General features: G+C 41.0%; 2 protein-coding genes across 2 annotated transcripts; both read right to left on the bottom strand.

Annotated features, from left to right (window-relative positions):
* Positions 1-9458: 9458 nt before the first annotated feature.
* Positions 9459-10742, bottom strand: LOC125778735 (protein toll-like). Its single transcript, XM_049457882.1, has 2 exons — positions 9657-10742; positions 9459-9591 (listed from the first exon to the last, which is right to left on the bottom strand). The coding sequence occupies exon 1, from the start codon at positions 10676-10678 to the stop codon at positions 9701-9703; it is 978 nt and encodes a 325-aa protein (XP_049313839.1). The 5' UTR covers positions 10679-10742; the 3' UTR covers positions 9459-9591; positions 9657-9700.
* LOC125775863 (leucine-rich repeat-containing protein 15-like) lies at positions 10681-12793 on the bottom strand. Its single transcript, XM_049446905.1, has 2 exons — positions 10729-12793; positions 10681-10685 (listed from the first exon to the last, which is right to left on the bottom strand). Exons 1-2 carry the CDS (start codon positions 12329-12331, stop codon positions 10681-10683), a joined length of 1608 nt encoding a protein of 535 aa, XP_049302862.1. The 5' UTR covers positions 12332-12793.
* Positions 12794-20550: the final 7757 nt, after the last annotated feature.

The following is a 20550-nucleotide window of genomic DNA, read 5'->3' as shown; positions in this document are numbered from 1 at the left end:
GCGCGGTCGCAAAAGCATTCTGGCCCAAGATAGATCGTAGGAGATCTAGCGTTCTCTTTGCCCTCAGTAAGGCTAGCCTTTCTTTAATAGTGGGGCTCTTGACGGGTCTCTGCCTTATTGACACACATGCTGTAAGACTGAGAATCCTACCGGACACCGTATGCAGAAGCTGCTTGGAAGAAGATATGGCAAAAACTAGCCAGCACTTCCTTCTTGACTTTCCCGCATTTGGGAGTTTAATATGTCGAGACGACATTCCAACACAATTGGATCTAACGACATGGCTTCTTCCAGAAGGCCCGTCTTTATACGCAAAATGCTACTTTTCGGCACCGTTCTTTGACGCTTTAATGATTTTAAGTCGATCAACGCCTTACTTTGAGAGAGTTTGGTGATGGTTTGCTTTGGCTTGCTCATTTTTATTTGTTTAAATTAAAATTTCTAAAAAGAACAGGCAAATTTTTTACTTGTTGCTTTGAGAAGCTTGGCTCTGAGTTGTAGCAACCAGAAATGTTGAAATTCTTCCGTTTTAATGTCAATTGTTCTACAATAACAAATGCGTAAAAATAAATTGAAAACTAAAATGACAATTTTACATTGTATCTTTCAAACAAGTTGTTGTTGGGCATTCCTCCAAATAGGTTTCATCGAATAGCGCTGGTGAATCCAGCTGATTCAGAAATAACGATCACAATCAAAGTCTACATATTTTTCATAAATTTTCTCAAATTTAGATGCACTTATATTAAAAGCCTTTTTCCCGGCTCATACATACTTGTATGTATGTATATGCACTAAATATATTTTTCTTCATATTGAATTGTTATTTCCTCTACTCACTCTTTTTCCACATATTATTGCAGTCACAAAATGTTCACAAATATTAAACGAAACATAATTCGAAGAGATTTAAATATTTATTTTAAATAATTTTGCATAAATCTGCACAATTCCTTTCACGACGCGGGTCTAACCGAAATTTTTTTTCTTCGAATTCAATTTGTTACAACGAGTAAGCAAACGTCAAATTCACGGTATCATGCTGTAGGCTTTCACATCCATCGTTCTCAATACGCGGTGACAGCTAAACAATTTGTTTGTCTTATTTTGCTTTATTTTTGCCTAACATCTGTTGAGTAAAGCGTATATAATATAAAATAAACAAAATACACAATCCGTGCGATTCTGTAACGTGAGACAGTCTCAAGTCTCTAAATTTGAGATTTTAAGTTAGAGACAATTTTTGAGACTTGAGACGATTTTGCTATTCTGTAAGTGACAGTCACAAAATCTATTACATTTCATCATTCAGAGATGTTTTTACACTTGAATGAAAATAAACAGGGGCATTTTCTTGCTCTTGCAAGATTGCAGATTGCAAAAATACTACACCGAAAGATACAAGGGCACGAGAGCACCCATTGCAGAATCTAGTGATATATGGCGACTGATTCAGTCAATTTATTGTAAATGACTATTGTGCATGGCTATTGTGAATTGGCGCACCTTCTGCATACATTTTAACAAAAAAAACTGTAAAAAATCTTTGTAATTTAAATTAAAATTATAAAATCTATTTAAAACTTAACGTCCTCAACAATTTACCGACGTAATATGTCTTTATGTAAAATGACAGTTAAAACAGGGTTGCAATTATTTTTGCGTAACATTGCACGCAAATATACATGGGTTTTGGTCTAACATATTTTACTGCCATTGCAAATAATTTTTGCGTGTGTTTGTTGTTGTGCCGGCGCACCAAGAGGAAATATAAGCAATTCTTGCACCGTGCAAGGGTTTTGCAAGAGCAAGCGAATACCCCTATTTTTTCAATAAAATGCGAATATGGTTTTGCGAAGAAACATGAAAGCAATAATTGTATTTATGTTATTACACACGTACATACACACATATATATATGACACACAAAGTTTATTCTCCCTTGCTCTTCTAATGTGAATCATTCACAATACGTAACCAGCTGTCAAAATTACTTGAAGAAATTATTTTTTTTTTTTTTTGAGCAATTACTTAAGAGCTAGATACGGACCTTTAAATAAGTTTTGTACACTTTTTTTTGTTTGTATATACACCGTTTATGAATTTACGTTTGAATTTGTTTAAATATTTTTCACTTTTAGTTAGCCGACGACAACCGACAATAGTCGAGAAGCGAGACGCGCACGGGCAATTGAAAACCTAAAATTTTATTTACGAAAATACGACATGCACAAAAATTGTTATTATTATTTGTTAAACTTTTATCACGTATTGAGTCCCTACTCGGGCACCATGAAAAATTTCAGGCTTTTTTGAGAAAAATTAGTCACTTGAGAATGCGTGAAAACTAGACTGCCTGCAACGAAAAATATAAACGACCGATCGCGTTTGCTCTTCTTACACAATTGAATTGTTTCTTATAGAAATTTTATGATGTAACGGGACGCGTAAGTATGTATTTACAAAAAGGGGGAAGTAGAATACTTTTCGTTATATTATGGTAGAATATTATGGTGAGTATATAAAACAGTATTATTAGGGTGAGTATTTTATATAAACTAAACTTGAACATTTTAATTCAAATATTTAATATAAAATTAATGCATTTACATTAGTTAAGTATTATAACGGGTGATTTTTTTGAGGTTAGGATTTTCATGCATTAGTATTTGACAGATCACGTGGGATTTCAGACATGGTGTCAAAGAGAAAGATGCTCAGTATGCTTTGACATTTCATCATGAATAGACTTACTAACGAGCAACGCTTGCAAATCATTGAATTTTATTACCAAAATCAGTGTTCGGTTCGAAATGTGTTTATCGACAAATTTTGTTCAGCGATGAGGCTCATTTCTGGTTGAATGGCTACGTAAATAAGCAAAATTGCCGCATTTGGGGTGAAGAGCAACCAGAAGCCGTTCAAGAACTGCCCATGCATCCCGAAAAATGCACTGTTTGGTGTGGTTTGTACGCTGGTGGAATCATTGGACCGTATTTTTTCAAAGATGCTGTTGGACGCAACGTTACGGTGAATGGCGATCGCTATCGTTCGATGCTAACAAACTTTTTGTTGCCAAAAATGGAAGAACTGAACTTGGTTGACATGTGGTTTCAACAAGATGGCGCTACATGCCACACAGCTCGCGATTCTATGGCCATTTTGAGGGAAAACTTCGGACAACAATTCATCTCAAGAAATGGACCCGTAAGTTGGCCACCAAGATCATGCGATTTAACGCCTTTAGACTATTTTTTGTGGGGCTACGTCAAGTCTAAAGTCTACAGAAATAAGCCAGCAACTATTCCAGCTTTGGAAGACAACATTTCCGAAGAAATTCGGGCTATTCCGGCCGAAATGCTCGAAAAAGTTGCCCAAAATTGGACTTTCCGAATGGACCACCTAAGACGCAGCCGCGGTCAACATTTAAATGAAATTATCTTCAAAAAGTAAATGTCATGAACCAATCTAACGTTTCAAATAAAGAACCGATGAGATTTTGCAAATTTTATGCGTTTTTTTTTTTAAAAAAGTTATCAAGCTCTTAAAAAATCACCCTATATTTCAAAAATTTAGTATTTATGTTTAAAGGTTGTCGCTTGACGCAACGCTTGGTATACGGATTTCTAAGTAAAAAAAAATTACGAGTTCGAAGCTGGGGGTAACTGGACCACTGCCACGCCCACAAGTCGGCATTAACGGAAGACCTTTAAAGTGCCATATCTTAGCACTTAATTAAGTAATAAAATCAGACTCAGGACATCGCTGTAGCAATTAGCAACTGTGGAAAAAAAGTTTCGAAAAAGTGCACTTGGCCCCGCCCTCTAATAAGTTTAGCCAGAGAACTTAAAATGTAGAGAAGGTGCAGGTTCGATATCGAACATTTGTTAGAATTGAAGTACGGAATTCACCTCACAACCACAGAATTCTCGCTGTGAAATACAATACTAACATTGTTTACAGTTCTCTCACATACTCAACCAGCGAATATGAAGAGAAATAACATTAACACCATTATCATGTTTTCATGCTTCATGTTAGCTTTCAACCAGGGAATTCCCTTCATACGCAATGTACGAATGTAAGGAAATTCGTTCTGCCGTTTTATGATATGATTATAATTTTGTATGAATGCAAGCATTGTAATATTTATAGTTAATTTGGACTTGCATATTTAATAATTTTATTTGATTTTTATATAGTATACTTACTAATAAATATTTTTGTATTATATTTCTTACTAATAGAAATTATATTTATCACAACAATATACATAAGTATGTAAGTATTTATAAATCGATCTTCTATCATATTAATCGTATGTCTCTGCACACTCTCATATGAATGTATGTATTGTATACGCATGTGCGCGTTCAGAAATTCATGATGTTATCACTTATCAATATATATGTAAATGTGCGTGTTGATGCATTTATATATACTTATATGTACATACATATATGTAGGAATGGCTTACGGAAGAACGACACGTAGTGGACGTAACTACTGAGTACTTAAAACACAACTCTACTTACTTGACACACAGAATACTAACTTGACGAATTGAACAAAGCGTGCGCTTGACTAGAGACGAACAGGAGAGTTGAATTTTAAACCTTAATAAAGCAACATCAATTTGTATTCAACTAAGTTAATTAATATTAAAAACCCGTCTTTTATTTAAAACTTCCACATATATTTGTATACATTGCCGAACAAATAATGTTCAAGCATACAAACATACATATGATGCATGTACATAGGCTGCTATATATATTTCTGGACTAGGCAACACTAAGTGTTGCCAGATGCAATCTGACATTTCCATTGGAAAGTTTGACATTTTTTAGCATAACATCACTCAGAACGTTTTGTCATTTAATCGTGAATTGTTTTATTTACAGGGAATTAAAAAATTCATCTCGGCCAAAAAATGGAATTAACTCGTGAACATTTTCGTGCGATCATTTTTCACAACTTTCGACGTGGATTATCACGACAAGAGTGCATCGATGAACTAAAATCTTTGTATGGCTATGAAGCACCATCCTATAGCACTGTGAAAAACTACTACAACGAATTCAATCGTGGCCGACGCTCGCTCAAAGACGAATTCCGTGAAGGTCGTCCAAAAACAGCCGTTGTGCCAGAAAACATCGATGCCATACGTGAACTGATAATGCAAGACCGTCATGTAACATACCTTCAGATAGAGGCATGCCTAAGCATTTCTCCCACCAGCACACACTCGATATTGCATAAACACCTGGCCGTAAAAAAGGTTTGTTCTCGCTGAATCCCGCACAATTTGACAATCGCTCAAGAAAAGGTGCTTCAAAAGACGTTTATAAGATCGTCACAGGTGACGAATCATTGATCTATGCGTATGAGCCCGAAACAAAACAGTAATCGACCGTGTGGGTCTTCCAAGACGAGCCAAATCCAACGGACAAAAAAAAACATTTACATTTGCAAAAACAACAATTGTCTCAATTATCAGAAGCATCTTTAGTGAATATGACAACAAAAACGATTTCATTCATAAACGCAGGCGCATATTCTACAAGCGACATCGCTTCATTCATAAAACAAAAAACGTTGTAACATCTCCCCGAACATGCCTTTGCCGGAAAGCGTCTTTTCGCGACGTTGGCAAAAGCTAACAATCATAAATTGAACAACTTTCGGGTTTTTGTTCTAAGAAAGAAGTGAAGAAGTGGCAACATAGCTGTTGTCGATTTATATTTGTCAATTCTAAAATATTTTTCCGTGACTCGCAAAAAACTGCGTCAATATGTATTCACGCTCATACACATACATACATACATATTTATGCACATTTGTAGACGAAGCTGTTACAGCGGCAAGGGAAGCTGTGACAATCGGCGTTCCTTCGTTTGAGTTTTTCGGCACAGCTCCGATTTTCTACCAACAATACAATGTTGTGACGCTTTGTCGTCCCGACAGTGTTTCGATACATTAACTCTTTGACAAAACGTGAGCTTCGGCCATTGGTTGCCCGTGACAACGGAGATGCGTTCCTTATATAGCTCGTATTTGCTTTCGTAAATATACAGACAAATGTGCGAAGGAAATAATATACATATGTATGTATGTATTTATACCCCCTCGGGGATTTGACGGGATGAAGGGGCTCAGTAGATATAATGATCCAAAGAGCGATGCTGGCGGTAGCGTAGCTACCAGTAGGGCCACCCATGCCGGTAAGGTCGATGGTGAATATCGAAGCTAAAAGCAATCCACAATATATCAGCGTCTGTGACTATAAGTACGGCTGAAAGCGGACGTCTGTACTTGTATCAAGCGGTTCGCTATATAAATGTGTAAGGATGGAAAACAGTAAACCCTTCAGAAGGCAAGGGGAAACCATTGAAGTATGCTTCCCAGCATGTCATTTGACAATGATAGTACACTGTTCTTTTTCTCTGGCAACCAAACTAAAAATCATCGCAATGGTGTAGGCATTGTAGTTAAAGAAAACATTGCAAAATCTGTCATCGGATTTGTGCCGAAATCTGATAGATCAATGATGCTAAAGTTATTTGCAAAACCACTGAACCAGCCGTAATTAAAACAAGTAAGGAAGGGCTAAGTTCGGGTGACACCGAACATTTTATACTCTCGCATGATAAAGTGATAATCGAGATTTCATTATCCGTCATTTACATATTTTTTTATTTTGCTGTAAAATTAATTATAATTAAATCTTGAGAGATTTGCCGATATTTTCGGTGAAAAATTAGGTTAGGTTAGGTTAGGCACTGAGTTCTTCGTGTTCAATATCAGGGACCTTGAAAAGTTTATAGTCCAATCACGACAATTTTTCCACAAGGGAAGAAGGCGTGGTTGTGAACCGATTTCACCCATATTTCGTATATGTCATCAGGGTGTTAAGAAAATATTACATACCGAATTTCATCGAAATCGGTCGAGCGGTTCCTGAGATATGCTTTTTGGTCCATAAGTGGGCGACGCCACGCCCATTTTCAATTTTTAAAAAAAGTCTGGGTGCAGCTTCCTTCTGCCATTTTTTCCGTAAAATTTTGTGTTTCTGACGTTTTTTGTTAGTCGGTTAACGCACTTTTAGTGATTTTCAACATAACCTTTGTATGGGAGGTGGGCGTGGTTATTATCCGATTTCTTCCATTTTTGAACTGTATATGGAAATACCTGAAGGAAACGACTCTGTAGAGTTTGGTTGACATAGCTATAGTAGTTTCCGAGATATGTACAAAAAACTTAGTAGGGGGCGGGGCCACGCCCACTTTTCCAAAAGAATTACTTCCAAATATGCTCCTCCCTAATGCGATCCTTTGTGCCAAATTTCATTTTAATATCTTTATTTATGGCTTAGTTATGACACTTTATAGGTTTTCGGTTTCCGCCATCTTGTGGGCGTGGCAGTGGGCCGATTTTGCCCATCTTCGAACTTAACCTTCTTATGGAGCCAAGAAATACGTGTACCAAGTTTCATCATGATATCTCTATTTTTACTCAAGTTACAGCTTGCACGGACGGACGGACATACGGACGGACGGACAGACAGACATCCGGATTTCAACTCTACTCGTCACCCTGATCACTTTGGTATATATAACCCTATATCTGACTCTTTTAGTTTTAGGACTTACAAACAACCGTTATGTGAACAAAACTATAATACTCTCTTTAGCAACTTTGTTGCGAGAGTATAAAAAGTAAGCCTAAAATCTTGATAAGTTGGGAGACGAAAGTGTGAAACGCCTATTTGAAAGTAAAATTAAAGAAAAAACAAGTAAGGAAGGGCTAAGTTCGGGTGTAACCGAACATTTTATACTCTCGCAGTGATAATCGAGATTTCATTATCCGTCATTTACCTATCATCATTGGTCCCTAATGTATATATTATACAGAGAAGGCATCAGATGGAATTCAAAATAGCGTTATATTGGAAGAAGGCGTGGTTGTGAACCGATTTCACCCATATTTCGTACATGTCATCAAGGTGTTAAGAAAATATTATATATCGAATTTTATTGAAATCGGTCGAGTAGTTCCTGAGATATGGTTTTTGGTCCATAAGTGGGCGACGCCACGCCCATTTTCAGTTTTTAAAAAAGTCTGGGCGCAACGTCCTTCTGCCATCTCTTCCGTAAAATTTAGTGCTTCTGACATTTTTTGTTAGTCGGTTAACGCACTTTTAGTGATTTTCAACATAACCTTTGTATGGGAGGTGGGCGTGGTTAATATCCGATTTCTTCCATTTTTGAACTGTATATGGAAATGCCTGAAGGAAACGACTGTATAGAGTTTATAGTAGTTTCCGAGATATGTACAAACAACTTAGTAGCTTTCCAAAAAAATTACGTCCAAATATGCCCCTCCCTAATGCGATCCTTTGTGCCAAATTTCACTTTAATATCTTTATTTATGGCTTAGTTATGACACTTTATAGGTTTTCGGTTTCCGCCATTTTGTGGGCTTGGCAGTGAACCGATTTTGCCCATCTTCGAACTTAACCTTCTTATGAAGCCAAGAGATACGTGTACCAAGTTTCATCATGATATCTCAATTCCGGACATCCGGATTTCAACTCTACTCGTCACCCTGATCACTTTTGTATATTTAACCCTATATCTGACTCTTTGAGTTTTGGGACTTACAAACAACCGTTATGTAAACAAAACTATAATACTCTCCTTAGCAACTTTGTTGCGAGAATGTAATAAATGATATCCCATCAGGAAGGGCAGAAAGTATATGGAGCGACTTAAAAGAGAATACTTTCTTTTCAAAAAATTCACGAAAATCGCTTAATTTTTCATGCACTACACTATTACACTATTATAGCTCCTTAAGCCATTATTCCAGCAAAGTTTTATCCTGTTACTTTAATTGCTTTTTATGTGTATTATACTGGAAAGTGAAGGAATCAAATGGAATTAAACTGTATGTGTATTTATATGTGAAGTAGGCGTGGTTGTTGTCCGATTTCGCCCATTTTTATAGTACATAAGAATCTTGTTTTTGATTGAAATCGGTCAGTTGAGCCCCAAGATAAGTGGTGTCACCGAAAAGTGGGCGGTATATTAAAGCAAACAGAGATCGGGCCACGACCAGTTTTTCAAAAATTTTAGTTCTTAAATTAGTTCTATCTATTAGTTTTGTATTTAGTTATGGTACTTTATACAAATGTAAAAAGTAGTAAATAGTAAATATCTCCGTTACCTCAGTAGGTGCCCTCATTACTTGTTTTACCTAAATTTTGATCAGCACCTGACAGCACTATTCCTCAATGCACCTTTCAAGACCATTCATAAAATATCCCATTGCACTCGAACTTACGCTTTCTTTCTAGTTAAATTATTTAGGTAAATACGTTTTGCAGAATTATATAAACAGATATCGTTGCGTATTTTTTAATTAATTATACAAGAAAATTCATGAAATATAATAAAATGGAATTGAAGAGTTTGTTCGATCATCATTGCTTGATAAGTAGGTTGGCCAAGATTATCTCCATCTTTCTCTTAGTAGCAACATTTTGAATAACTCTTTGTGTCACAGTAGAATCGGAATTTCACGCAGTAACTGCAATTAAATGGAACATATTTGTAATTTCATATATATGAATATATATTTGTGATAAATCTTACCATTCTGCAACCAATTGCTAGACCACAAACCAACAGTGACAAATTTAAACAATGTCGTCAGCCAAACGATTCATCTCAACTTGTCCCATAACATACATTCTGCTGTTAATTTTTAGCATATCGGTATTCCTCTCTACACCCACTTTATGTGGCATGGCGTAACGTAATTTGTCCCAAAATCTGATGTCTTGCCAATCCAGATATGTATTCATATCCAAATATGCCTTTAGCTCTCTATCCAGTAACTCACTTTTCGAGATTTCTCCATATTTAATAATTATTATGCGCGCACGACCCTCGTTCAACGAGCACTGATGCGCTGTGCGAAACTCCATGCGCGCCCAATCCGACTCGATGAAGTGCTGCGAGAGCACAATGATCGTCCGACGCGACTGTTCCACCGATTCGATGATTTGTTCAGGTATATAAGCGCCAGCCAGCCAATTGCGTTCGTGCGTGCATACACGAAATGGTGGTTCGCACTGTTCGAGTTGCGGCAGCAATGTATGGTTGACGAAGTCAGCATCCTGGTGTGCATACGAAATAAAGGCATCGAATGTTTTATGCCTATCCAGCTCACATTCGCGAATGCAACATCTCAATATGTTGTGGTTATATAACCAGACTTCCACTTCTAATTTATATTTATAGAAGAGTGAGATAATGCAAAGAAAAATAATAATGGTTAACGCTACACTAAACAGAGTTGTATTCAAGTACTGATAATATTCAACAGTGGCAGGAGTTGAACACAATTCTCTCACATTTGCCATTAGGAGTGTATCGTTCGGCTGATTAACACAGAGTAACTGGTCGGCATCGGGTATGCGTGTCCGATGTGTACGTATGGTGTACAGCAGTTGAAGCGTGGAACAGTTGCAAAACCAAGGATTTTCACTTAGATAGAGAAATTTTAGTTTTGTGCTGTCATTGAGGTATGTACGCGAAAATTCATCATTTAAGGAATTTAAGCGATTATTTCGTAGATCCAAAACCGTCAAATTGGTTGGCAGTTGACTCATATTTATGCTCGTGATTTTATTGTACGACGCGTTGAGTTGCGAAACGTTACCATAGCCGAAGGTGGTGTTTAGCGGCAATACAATGAAATTGTTATTGCTTAAATCGAGTACCGAACTCTTGAGTCCAACTTGCTCGGGGCGAGGGAGCTCTTCGATATGTTGCGCACCATTGCAACTGATGTGCACAAATTCAAATTGTGTGTAACAATTGCATTTGCTGGGGCACATTACTGGTTCCCAAGCACACAGTTCTTTACGTTCCAGCTGCGCGAGATCCTTTACTAGTTTGGTTGATGTCTGAACGCACTGCAAACCATTGAACAGCGAACGACAGTTTTCACTGTAAATCCAAGCCAATTTACAATCGCACACGATCGGATTACCAGTCATTTTGATTTCGGGCGCACAATCGGCAGTTGCACTGAAGAAATTTTGTAAAGCAAAAATGTTTTCAATCCGATTGTGCTCTAGGTTTATTTCAAAAGGGCATGAAATGTTCGCTGCTACAAGCCAATCCAAAGTGATTTCGCGCAGACGATTGCCACTTAAATTGATTACTGTTGAATTAATCCTGCCACCTTCGTAGTTTTCTGGTTGCAACTTGGTAATATAATTAAGACCGTTGGCTAAAACCAAACTCATGCGCTTGTGGCTGTATCGAAAATTTGTTAGTAAACTTGGCGTTCTATTGACGGCAGTCTCGGTGCTCCAAATACTTTGCAGGTGATTCTGACTCACATCTAGCCTATGTAGATAATGCAACGGTTTCAGATTTTCTATAAGATTTGTGGTGTCGTGCAGTTGATTACCACCAAGTATCAGCTGCCATAGCCAAGGAGTGTGATCGAAAATGTGTGGCGGTAAATATTCCAATAAATTGTGACTCAGATCCAGTACGAGAAGTTGAGGCTGATATTCAAACAGACTTTCGGGCAATTCCCGGATTTCATTACGGCTCAAATTCAGACAATTCAATTGCGTTAGCCCTGCAAAGTTGTTGGCGCCCAACATTCTCATATTGTTTCCGGCTAAGTCAAGCTGTCTGAGCGCAGTTAGGTTCTTAAAGTGTGTTTGCGTCAAGTTTTGCAGCGATAAGTACTGACTTCGTAGGCTGTGTACGCTAAGCTTAAGCGTTTCCAGTTTGTTCAGCGTAGAAAATGTGTCAGCTGGTATGCTTATAACATCTGCTTCCCGGATTTCATTATGATTTGATTTAATATTCAATTGTAAGTGAACTATATTCATGACTGACCCATAATATTCCATTGTTCCTGCATCAAGGTCATTGTTATTTATTAGAATTATTTTATTCAGCTCATGCATTTCTACTATAATTTCCTGCACATCGCCATTCATATAGATTTCGTGTGTAAAATTCTTGCAATCTATCACATTTAAATAACGTGTTTTAAAAAAAATTGACTGAAATTTGTGATCGAGTAGAAAATTTATATTAATTTCTGAGAATATGGAACACAATACAACCAGATTCCGTAAGTTTGAAGAAAATTCGATGTAAATATAATTGAGTCCGTCGTCAATATTACAAATAAAATCACTATTTTCAGAACAATCACAAGTAATCTCCTCATCGCTATAGCAATCGGGAGGCCAAGTGGAGATTGATTCAAAAGTAGTTTTGATAAACTTCATTTCGGTATTTTGCGCCAACAGAAATTTGTTTTTTATGATCAGTTGACTTAGTATATAGGCGAATATTACACACAATTTGCGTACTTTTAGTTTGTTCTTATTTATTAATTTTCTGTTATTGTTCTTATATTTCCTCTACAATAAATCGGGTTTGCAGACCAAGTTACTTGCACTTACTGAAATACTAAAATATAATATCGAATTCAGACGCTTTAATAAGCTTAAATTGTGTTTTAATTCCTTATCAAGCAAGCACTTATCTCTATGCACTCGCCCTTGTGCGATAATTTGTTTGTTGCTCTAGTAATATAAGAAGAATTTACTCTCTCGTAAGGTGGTGGATATTTTTGGTTAAAAACTTTTTAAAAAGTTGCCATGACCCTTTAAAGCTACATTAAACACCAGTCAAATCGCTAAAAATTAAGATAGAATTTTATTAGAATGATTTCAATATAATACAAATATTTGAGATACAAATCATGAATGTTATAAAATAACTAGCTAACGACGTTTCCCAATAAATGTTATTCTTAGAAAATATTTATTTTTAAAATCAAAATTTCAGAAGATCAGCCATATGCGTTTTGCAAACTGAAACTTCAGTAAAATTTTCGATGAAACTTGGTGAAAAATCTCAAACGTTTTTGAGAAAAATTACTTGAGAATGTGTGAAAACTAAATTGCCTGCGCCTGAGCGGGAATGAGCGGAGCCACTCTTAAGTGGTACCTTAGATTCCTGTAGGACGGCATGACACCAGAGGCAGCTGAAAAGCGGGCTCTGAGTAGGAGCAGTGCGAGCAACCCCTCTCCTAATAACGCACAACGCACAGGTGCAAATGGTGGATCGGCGGCAACTATACGCAGAAATCGAAGGCGTCGCCGAGCTCACGCAGCCTCGCTGGAGGGACGGAGCGAAGCAAGGCCGGCGCCCCAAGAGGCACCTAGAATGGAAAAATGGAAGAGTGGCCAAATAACGCCTCAGGAGCCACCTAGACCAAAGGGGGTAAGAGAAGACAAACCACAGGAGGCCAGTGGAAAGCGCTCCAACCTTAACCAGCAAGCGATGAGAACCGCAAGCCGCAAATACTCAGAGGCTGTGAGCAGCATCCAGATGGCAGTGTTGCCCCGCAACTACCCGGCGGAGGCCCTGGGGTCCGAACAATTGACGGCTCTCCAGAACTGCATTGTAGATGCCCTATCTGTCGGCGAAGGCTTCACCGGCGGGTGACGAAATTCCACAACTACACAGCATGGTGGCTTTCTTCCCTAGAAGTGCAGACAAAAGCTACGACATCGCGCTCAATCTGGTGAGAAACCAGAATGAAGGTTTAAGTACCTCGGCGTGGAAGGTCGTAGCAAGCAGTGTTGAGGGTTCTGGGTGGAACCTCAACATCACGATGGACGATGAATCCTATAAGTACATCAGGCAGAAGGGATTCAGGTTGAATTTTCGCTTCGGCAAGATCGTTGTGAGGCCATGGAGGCAAAAGGCCACGTCAACAAGCCAAGGAACTACGACGGGGATGACCGAAGCACCGGCTCCACCCGTACCCCGCCCAGCAGAGCATGAGGCGACTGCGTCTGTGGTTTCGGGAGAGCAAAACGAGTCCCCCAACGAACCCATCCCGGCTGGAGAGGTTGAGACCCCTGCCGCGGATGTAGACAGTAGCAACGAGCCCCCCAACAAGCAAGGAGGCACGCTGCCATCAACCCAAGAGCTTCTGGAAGGGCTGGAGATGCAGGTTGATAAAGAGATCGTGGACGAAGGCCTGTCTCTCACCGAAGCCATATTATAAGCTCCAGAACCGGCATAGAAGTAGCTCAGGTGAACCTGCATCACGCATCGGCAGCCTCGGCGGTCATCGTAAGGAGATTCATCTCGGATAACCTGGGCATCCTTCTAATCCAGGAACCTTGGGTTTTCAGAGGAGAGGTAAGAGGCCTCAACACGAGAAAGAGAAAGGTAATCTGTGATCTCTCTAGCGGGCTGATCTCATAGTGGCGGGTGTCAAGAGAGCCCTCACTGTCAGATCACATAATCTTCGTTTCGTTCTGGGAGTGGTAGTCGGAGACCGACCTCCGACTCGTACCCCGCGAAATACGAACTGGGGTACTTTCAGATAAACTCTAAATAATAATATAATCATAAGTGTAGTGAGGCAGGCGGATGGTAGGTCCACCGCAGATGGACTGGAGAGCAGACTGAGGGCCATAAACCAGTCCATTGTGGACGCCTATCATTGTGCCTGTTCATTGAAAGCGACCACCAGCAAACAAAGCTGCCCCTGGTGGTCCAGTAAACTCTGGGCCCTCAGACTTAAGGTGCGCAGGCTGTTCAACAAAGCCAAGCGCACAGGCAGCTGGGAGGACTACAAACCGCACCTAACAGTCTACAACCTCCTCGACCCCGGAGGCAGCTAGACTGCATAAGGCGTTGTCGAAGGGTAAGACGGACGCAGTATTACCCCTAAAAAGACAAGACGGGACTTATGCGACAAGCGCGGAGGAGAGGGCAGAAACACTCCTACAAACGCACTTCCCGGGGACAGTTCAAGCGGACCTAATTCCACCCTCGATCACGCGTAGGTCGGATCGCTCAGACTGGTTGACTACAAGGAAGTTGTTCACTGCAGACTTAGTCGGGTAGGCACTGGCCTCCTTTTCGAGCTACAAGTCACCGGGAGTGGACGGCGTCTTCCCGGCTCTCTTGCAGCAGGGTATGGATATCCTCCTACCACACCCGCTAGGGCTGATGAGAGACAGCCTGGCGTTATCGTGTATCTCTGAACCATAGAGAACTGCAAAAGTAATTTTCATCCCCAAGATAGGGAAGAGAGACTATTCGCTAGCCAAACCGTTCCGGCCTATAAGTCTCACATCCTTTATGCTGAAAGGGATGGGAAAAGTACTAGACAATCATATTAGATCGGAAGCGCTAAGGATCGCACCCCTACATGCCAGACAACACGCGTTCAGAGCGAATAGATCCACGAACACTGCTCTGCAACTCACGTCTGAGCTGCAGGATTCGCTTGAAAATGGCGAGGTTGCGATCTGCGCCTTCCTTGATATTGAGGGTGCCTTTGATAATGCGTCCCACACTAGCGTGATCAAGGCACTCGAGAGAAGGAACGTCAACCCCACGATACGCAGATGGATAGAAGCCCTTCTGAGCACGAGGGTTGCAGAAACATCATTGGAGATAGCAAGATTCGTCTTGGCACCACGAGGGGCTGCCCACAGGGTGGAGTACTGTCCCCTCTGCTATGGAGACTGATAGCAGACGAACTACTCGAGCTGCTCACCAGCAATGGAATCCGCTGTCAGTGTTACGCGGACGACATTGTCATAATGGCGAGAGGCAGATTTGAGAACACTCTCTGTGACATTGTTCAAAGGGGCCTAAGCTTGGCGAAAGGATGGTGCGGCTAAACGGTAGGGCTAAACATCAACCCAGCAAAAACCACCGTGATCCCACTCACTAGGCGGAGATCTCTTCCGGGCCTGAGGTCCCTAACAATTGGAGGCACAGAGGTGGAAATGTCAAAGGAGGTCAAATTCCTTGGTTGCTCCTTAGACTCAACGTTGAGATGGAGCAGGCATTTGCTTAACGTTGTCCAAAGCAACTAGAGCGCTCATGATATGCAGACGCCTGGCCGGCAGATCATGGGGATGCAAGCCAAATATCATTAGATGGCTGTATACCATGATAGTAAGGCCTATCGTCACCTATGGAGCGGTTGCCTGGGCCAACAAAGCAGCACAGTCCTCTGTGATTCAGAGACTATCAAAGCTGCAGAGACTTGCATGTGTCTGTGCTTCGGGGGCAATGCGCACATGCCCCACGGTGGCACTGGAAGTCATACTAGAGCTCACACCGCTGCATCAGGTGATCAAGCTAGCAGCAAAGCACACCATGCTGCTAATGTCAGCAGAAGGCTGTGGAAGAGGGAAGATAGTGTCCTCTAAACAGATGGACGCTCTAGCGGAAAGCACACCGCTGGCCCTCCTCCCAAGAGACGGCACATCGAAGAAAATAAATCTCAAGAAGAACTTCAAAGTAACTCTAGGCAGCAAGACGTAGTAGAATGATTCCACTCTGGAAAAGCTGCTGGAGGACAGTACCATTCAGTGGTACACTGATGGCTCAAAAACATCGGAAGGCATTGGGGCAGGTATTGCGGGTCCGCATACTAAGCTGTCCATTCCTATGGGCTGCTTCCCAAGCATGTTCCAGGCTGAAGTTTTTGCCATTAGTCAGTGCGCCGAAGTTAACCTCAGCCGCAACTATCGCAACCAGCGCATAGCTATCCTCAGCGATAGTCAAGCGGCACTAAAAGCGATCTTGTCATACGAGACCAAATCGCTTTTAGTCGAGGAATGCATAGAAAGGCTAAACCGCCTATCCTTGTGCAACCGGGTGCACCTGATTTGGGAACCATGGCACAAGGGAGTAGAAGGAAACGAGAAGGCCGACGAACTGGCACGCAAGGCGGCAGCGTCCAAGATATTGGGACCAGAGTCGTATATAGCAGTAGGACCCCACACTCTTAAGGAGCTGTTTCGCATGGAGGAGAGAGAGGATAGGGAGCGGCACTGGCGGCAGGTAGCAAGTATGCGTCACGCCAAGCTGCTTCTAGGAGGATATAACCTCTCCAGGTTCAAAGAATTAATGAACCTTCCCCGTGAGAAATTCCGTCTCCTAGTCGCAGTCTACACAGGACACTGTAAGCTCAGGAAGCACCTGTCCAACATGGGCATGGTCTCCTGTGCTAACTGCCGGTTCTGCGACCTCGAGCTGGAAACAGCAGCACACCTAATCCTGGATTGCACAGCAATCTGTGGAAAAAGGTTCACGGCCCTGTATTCTGTTTATATCAGCAGGGATCACATCACCTCAACGGCGCCCGGCAAACTACTGGAACTGTTCAGGCTGCTGGCGCTCTGGGAGGTCATGTGATATGGGGGAAGGCACAATAGACCCTAAGTGCAGAACCTCAATTAATATTCTATTCTATTCCAGTACCTACTGCTGCGGTGTTGTGTTGTCTTCGTGTTTGATGACGGGATCGCCGGCCGCAGATTCCGCTCCGGATGTAGCCATTTGTTGCGCTGCTGAAGGCTCGTGGGATATGTTTGGACCACTGCTGCCAAAACTGTTCTTGAGAAAACGATTAAGGTTCGCTGACACTTGAGCTGGTGGCAGTGCCCGAAGCGGGCAACCGATCAGTAGTTGTGCTGGAGGTAGGGCTTCTCCGTCGTTCGTGTCCTGGCTCAAGGGTGCTAGTGGACGCGAATAGAGAATGGCTTCCACTTCGGTTAGTACTGTTGACAGCTGTTCTGCGGTGAGAAGAGCATTGTCGAGTGCGCCAACTACTAGATGTTTGGCGGATTTCATCGCGGCCTCCCATAATGCGTCGAAGTGAAGTGCCCCTGAACCATTCTTCTGCAGCGAATGCCTTCACTACTGAGCTACAAATGCCTCCTTCACCCCGTGCAGCTTGCGGTCGGCGCCGACGAAGTTGAATTTTTTCTGCGGAATCCCTCGGCGACTAGTGAACCCCTTTAGGGCGAAAATATGTAAATGAATTAGTCGATAAGTCAGAAACTAATTCGAAGTAAAGGCCCACAAAAACTGCGATATAAGTTTTCACGGGTGGTCGACCAAAAATCTACGCTAAATATAAGGAAAGGGCGTAGCGCTCGAAGTCTTTCAACTAGCAAGTTTCCCAGTATTTGGGTTTACAGCTTCGGCTTGTAATGAAAGCAGTGTGTGCTTTCATCTCCTACTCGGATTAATTTGGATGAAAGCGACATATCCGAGTACTCATGCAAGAACGGATTGAGGTTTTGCAAGGTTGCGGATAGCGTGGTGCCCTAAGTCAGTTTTTGGATTTCCTTCGCAAATTCCGAATCATCGGAACAATTTTCAAAAAGTGTAATACGTTAGATGTCAGATCCCAACCCTGGTCGTCGGAACCATTGTAGTAAATATGCGACCACACGAAGCAATTTCTGATTATGTTTGGTTTATCTTTCACATTTATAGTTAGTGTAAAATTAGTTTTCTTCTTCTCTAATGCTTCGTAAACCGCCAAAACCTATCGAATTATTCAATTCGTCCACGTTACAACCCCGCTATACTTGATCCGCAAGATTTTGTTTTATTGGCACATGCCGTCAATGCGATTTGTCAATCAACTCTAATTGCGCCGAAGCTTTGTGGTGAGGAAGGATGTGTTTTCATTCAATATAAAACTATTTCAGAATCTGCCCAAAGTGTAATTTTTTCGAAATGTCGATTCAACATAGCCGCAACCCTTGACCATAATTCTGAAAGAAGTTGTGCTGCCGAGACCTCAAGACGCGGAAGAGATTTGGTCTTCTGCGGACCCCACTAGACTTTGCAGTAAGCAGCCTACATTTAATACCACTAGTAGATTAGCTTCGTATATATATTCAGCATCCGCACGCCCTTATTGAAGCCATGTATTTGGCAGATGGTACTCGACTATACGTTTATGTAACGAGAAATGATAATTGTTGAAAGCTGCATTGGGTTGGGTTTAAAATTCTGCCAACTGGTGTCGAGGCTCAATGAAATTGACTCATCCCAATCTAGTTTTTGAATCCAAAGCTCTTGCAATAAGATTTTTTCTTTGGTACCTAGTAGGGCTAATAATCCAAGAGGATCGAAAAGGTGAAGAGAAACTGACAATATGTTTCGTTTAGTGGCTCGCAGATCACAAAAATTGTCATCTAAAACGAAGTCGAAACAAATCCTCTTTCGGCAACCAATGGATTCCCAACAATTTAGTGGAATTTTTGTCATTGAAGCTTAATGACTGTTCAGTGCCATTTCCTTAAGGTGAATCCGGCCGAGTTTAACATTTTAATTACCTCACTTCTCAAAAGATCTAGAGACTCGAAATTATCGGATCTTGTTAATAAATCATCAACATAAAAGTCTCTCTTAATGGCCAATGAACCGAGTGGATATTTCATTGTTTTGGCATCACTGAGCATTTGCAAACACCGTGTTACGAGAAACGGTGCAGGCGCAGTGCCCTAAGCTACGGTGTAAAATCGAAAAATTTGTATTTGCGCTGAAGGAGCACTCTCCACACAATAGGTTGACAATTTCTATCTTCTTCATGCATAATTATTTGGCGATACATTTTAGTAATGTCCGATGTTAGTACACACTTATGTATGTAAGCGAAAACGAGCGAGCGTTGAGTATAACTCTCCTTGGATGGTTGGACCTACCATCAAAAGTTCATTCAATGCTATTTGAGTTGAAGATCGACTCGAAGCATTAAAGACAGCATGTAATTTAATATTGAAGTAGCGTGGCTCACTCGGGATCTTAGTGCTCGTTGGACTCATGTAGCACAATGTTATATATTCATTCATAAACTCCATATACATTTTACGAAGTTCTGGATCCTTCAATGCTTTCCTCTTCAGGGCCTGAAACCGCCGAACTGCGGTTTCATAGGAGTGACCGTGTAACTTGCGGTCAGATTTAAAGGGCATTCTGACTTGAAGCCGTCCTGAAGGCAATACTTCAGTTGTGTTAACGAAAAATTGTTCACACTATTTTGTTCTGGTGTGAACTTGTTGCCATTTATTTCTAAAGGAAGTTCCTCCAGAGCTCAGAACTTTCGGACTACTGAATCTTTAGACGATAAGTGTGCAGTTGTTGTTGGTTGCTGATGAAATTCCACAGTAAAGGAAACGGGATACTGGTGCAGTAACGTAAGATGGGATCGATTGCACACACGACATCGATCCGCTCTGCACTTGGAGACCGTATGTCCCTTACGCAAACAATTTATGCATACGAAGCCCCAATTTGACATACTCAAATCTCTGTTGCACAGAGAAGGTTTTAAAGGTGTAGTAGTCCTTTGATTTACCTTGCTGACAAAGAGGCTGCTTTGTATTTGCAGCTACTAACGACGGTTTGGTTCTTTCCGATTTAGTTCCTGTCATATGACTCGTGCTGATTGCAGCTTCTCGAACATGACGCTCCTTCTGCTGATAATTGCTGAAATCTTCTATTCAGAGTGGCTTCACAATGGTAGCTTGTCGTAACCCAGCTGCTCCTCCCACTTTGATCGCGTGGCAAAGTCAACTTTTGTTATGACCATGTGTATGATTGAGCTGTTTGAGGAGTGTCTGGCGTTACTGTCCCTGGCGGCGACAGTATTTAT

Source organism: Bactrocera dorsalis, chromosome 1, assembly GCF_023373825.1.
Source record: "Bactrocera dorsalis isolate Fly_Bdor chromosome 1, ASM2337382v1, whole genome shotgun sequence".
NCBI classification, from domain to species: Eukaryota; Metazoa; Arthropoda; class Insecta; order Diptera; family Tephritidae; genus Bactrocera; species Bactrocera dorsalis.
The sequence above is the reverse complement of the archived record's forward strand: the minus strand, read 5'-3'. Positions and strand labels throughout refer to the sequence as shown.

What these genes read in the sequence shown, in the direction of transcription:
- LOC125778735 (XM_049457882.1), bottom strand. Translation starts at nt 10,678, where the DNA reads ATGAGTCAACTGCCAACCAATTTGACGGTTTTGGATCTACGAAATAAT.
- LOC125775863 (XM_049446905.1), bottom strand. Translation starts at nt 12,331, where the DNA reads ATGAAGTTTATCAAAACTACTTTTGAATCAATCTCCACTTGGCCTCCC.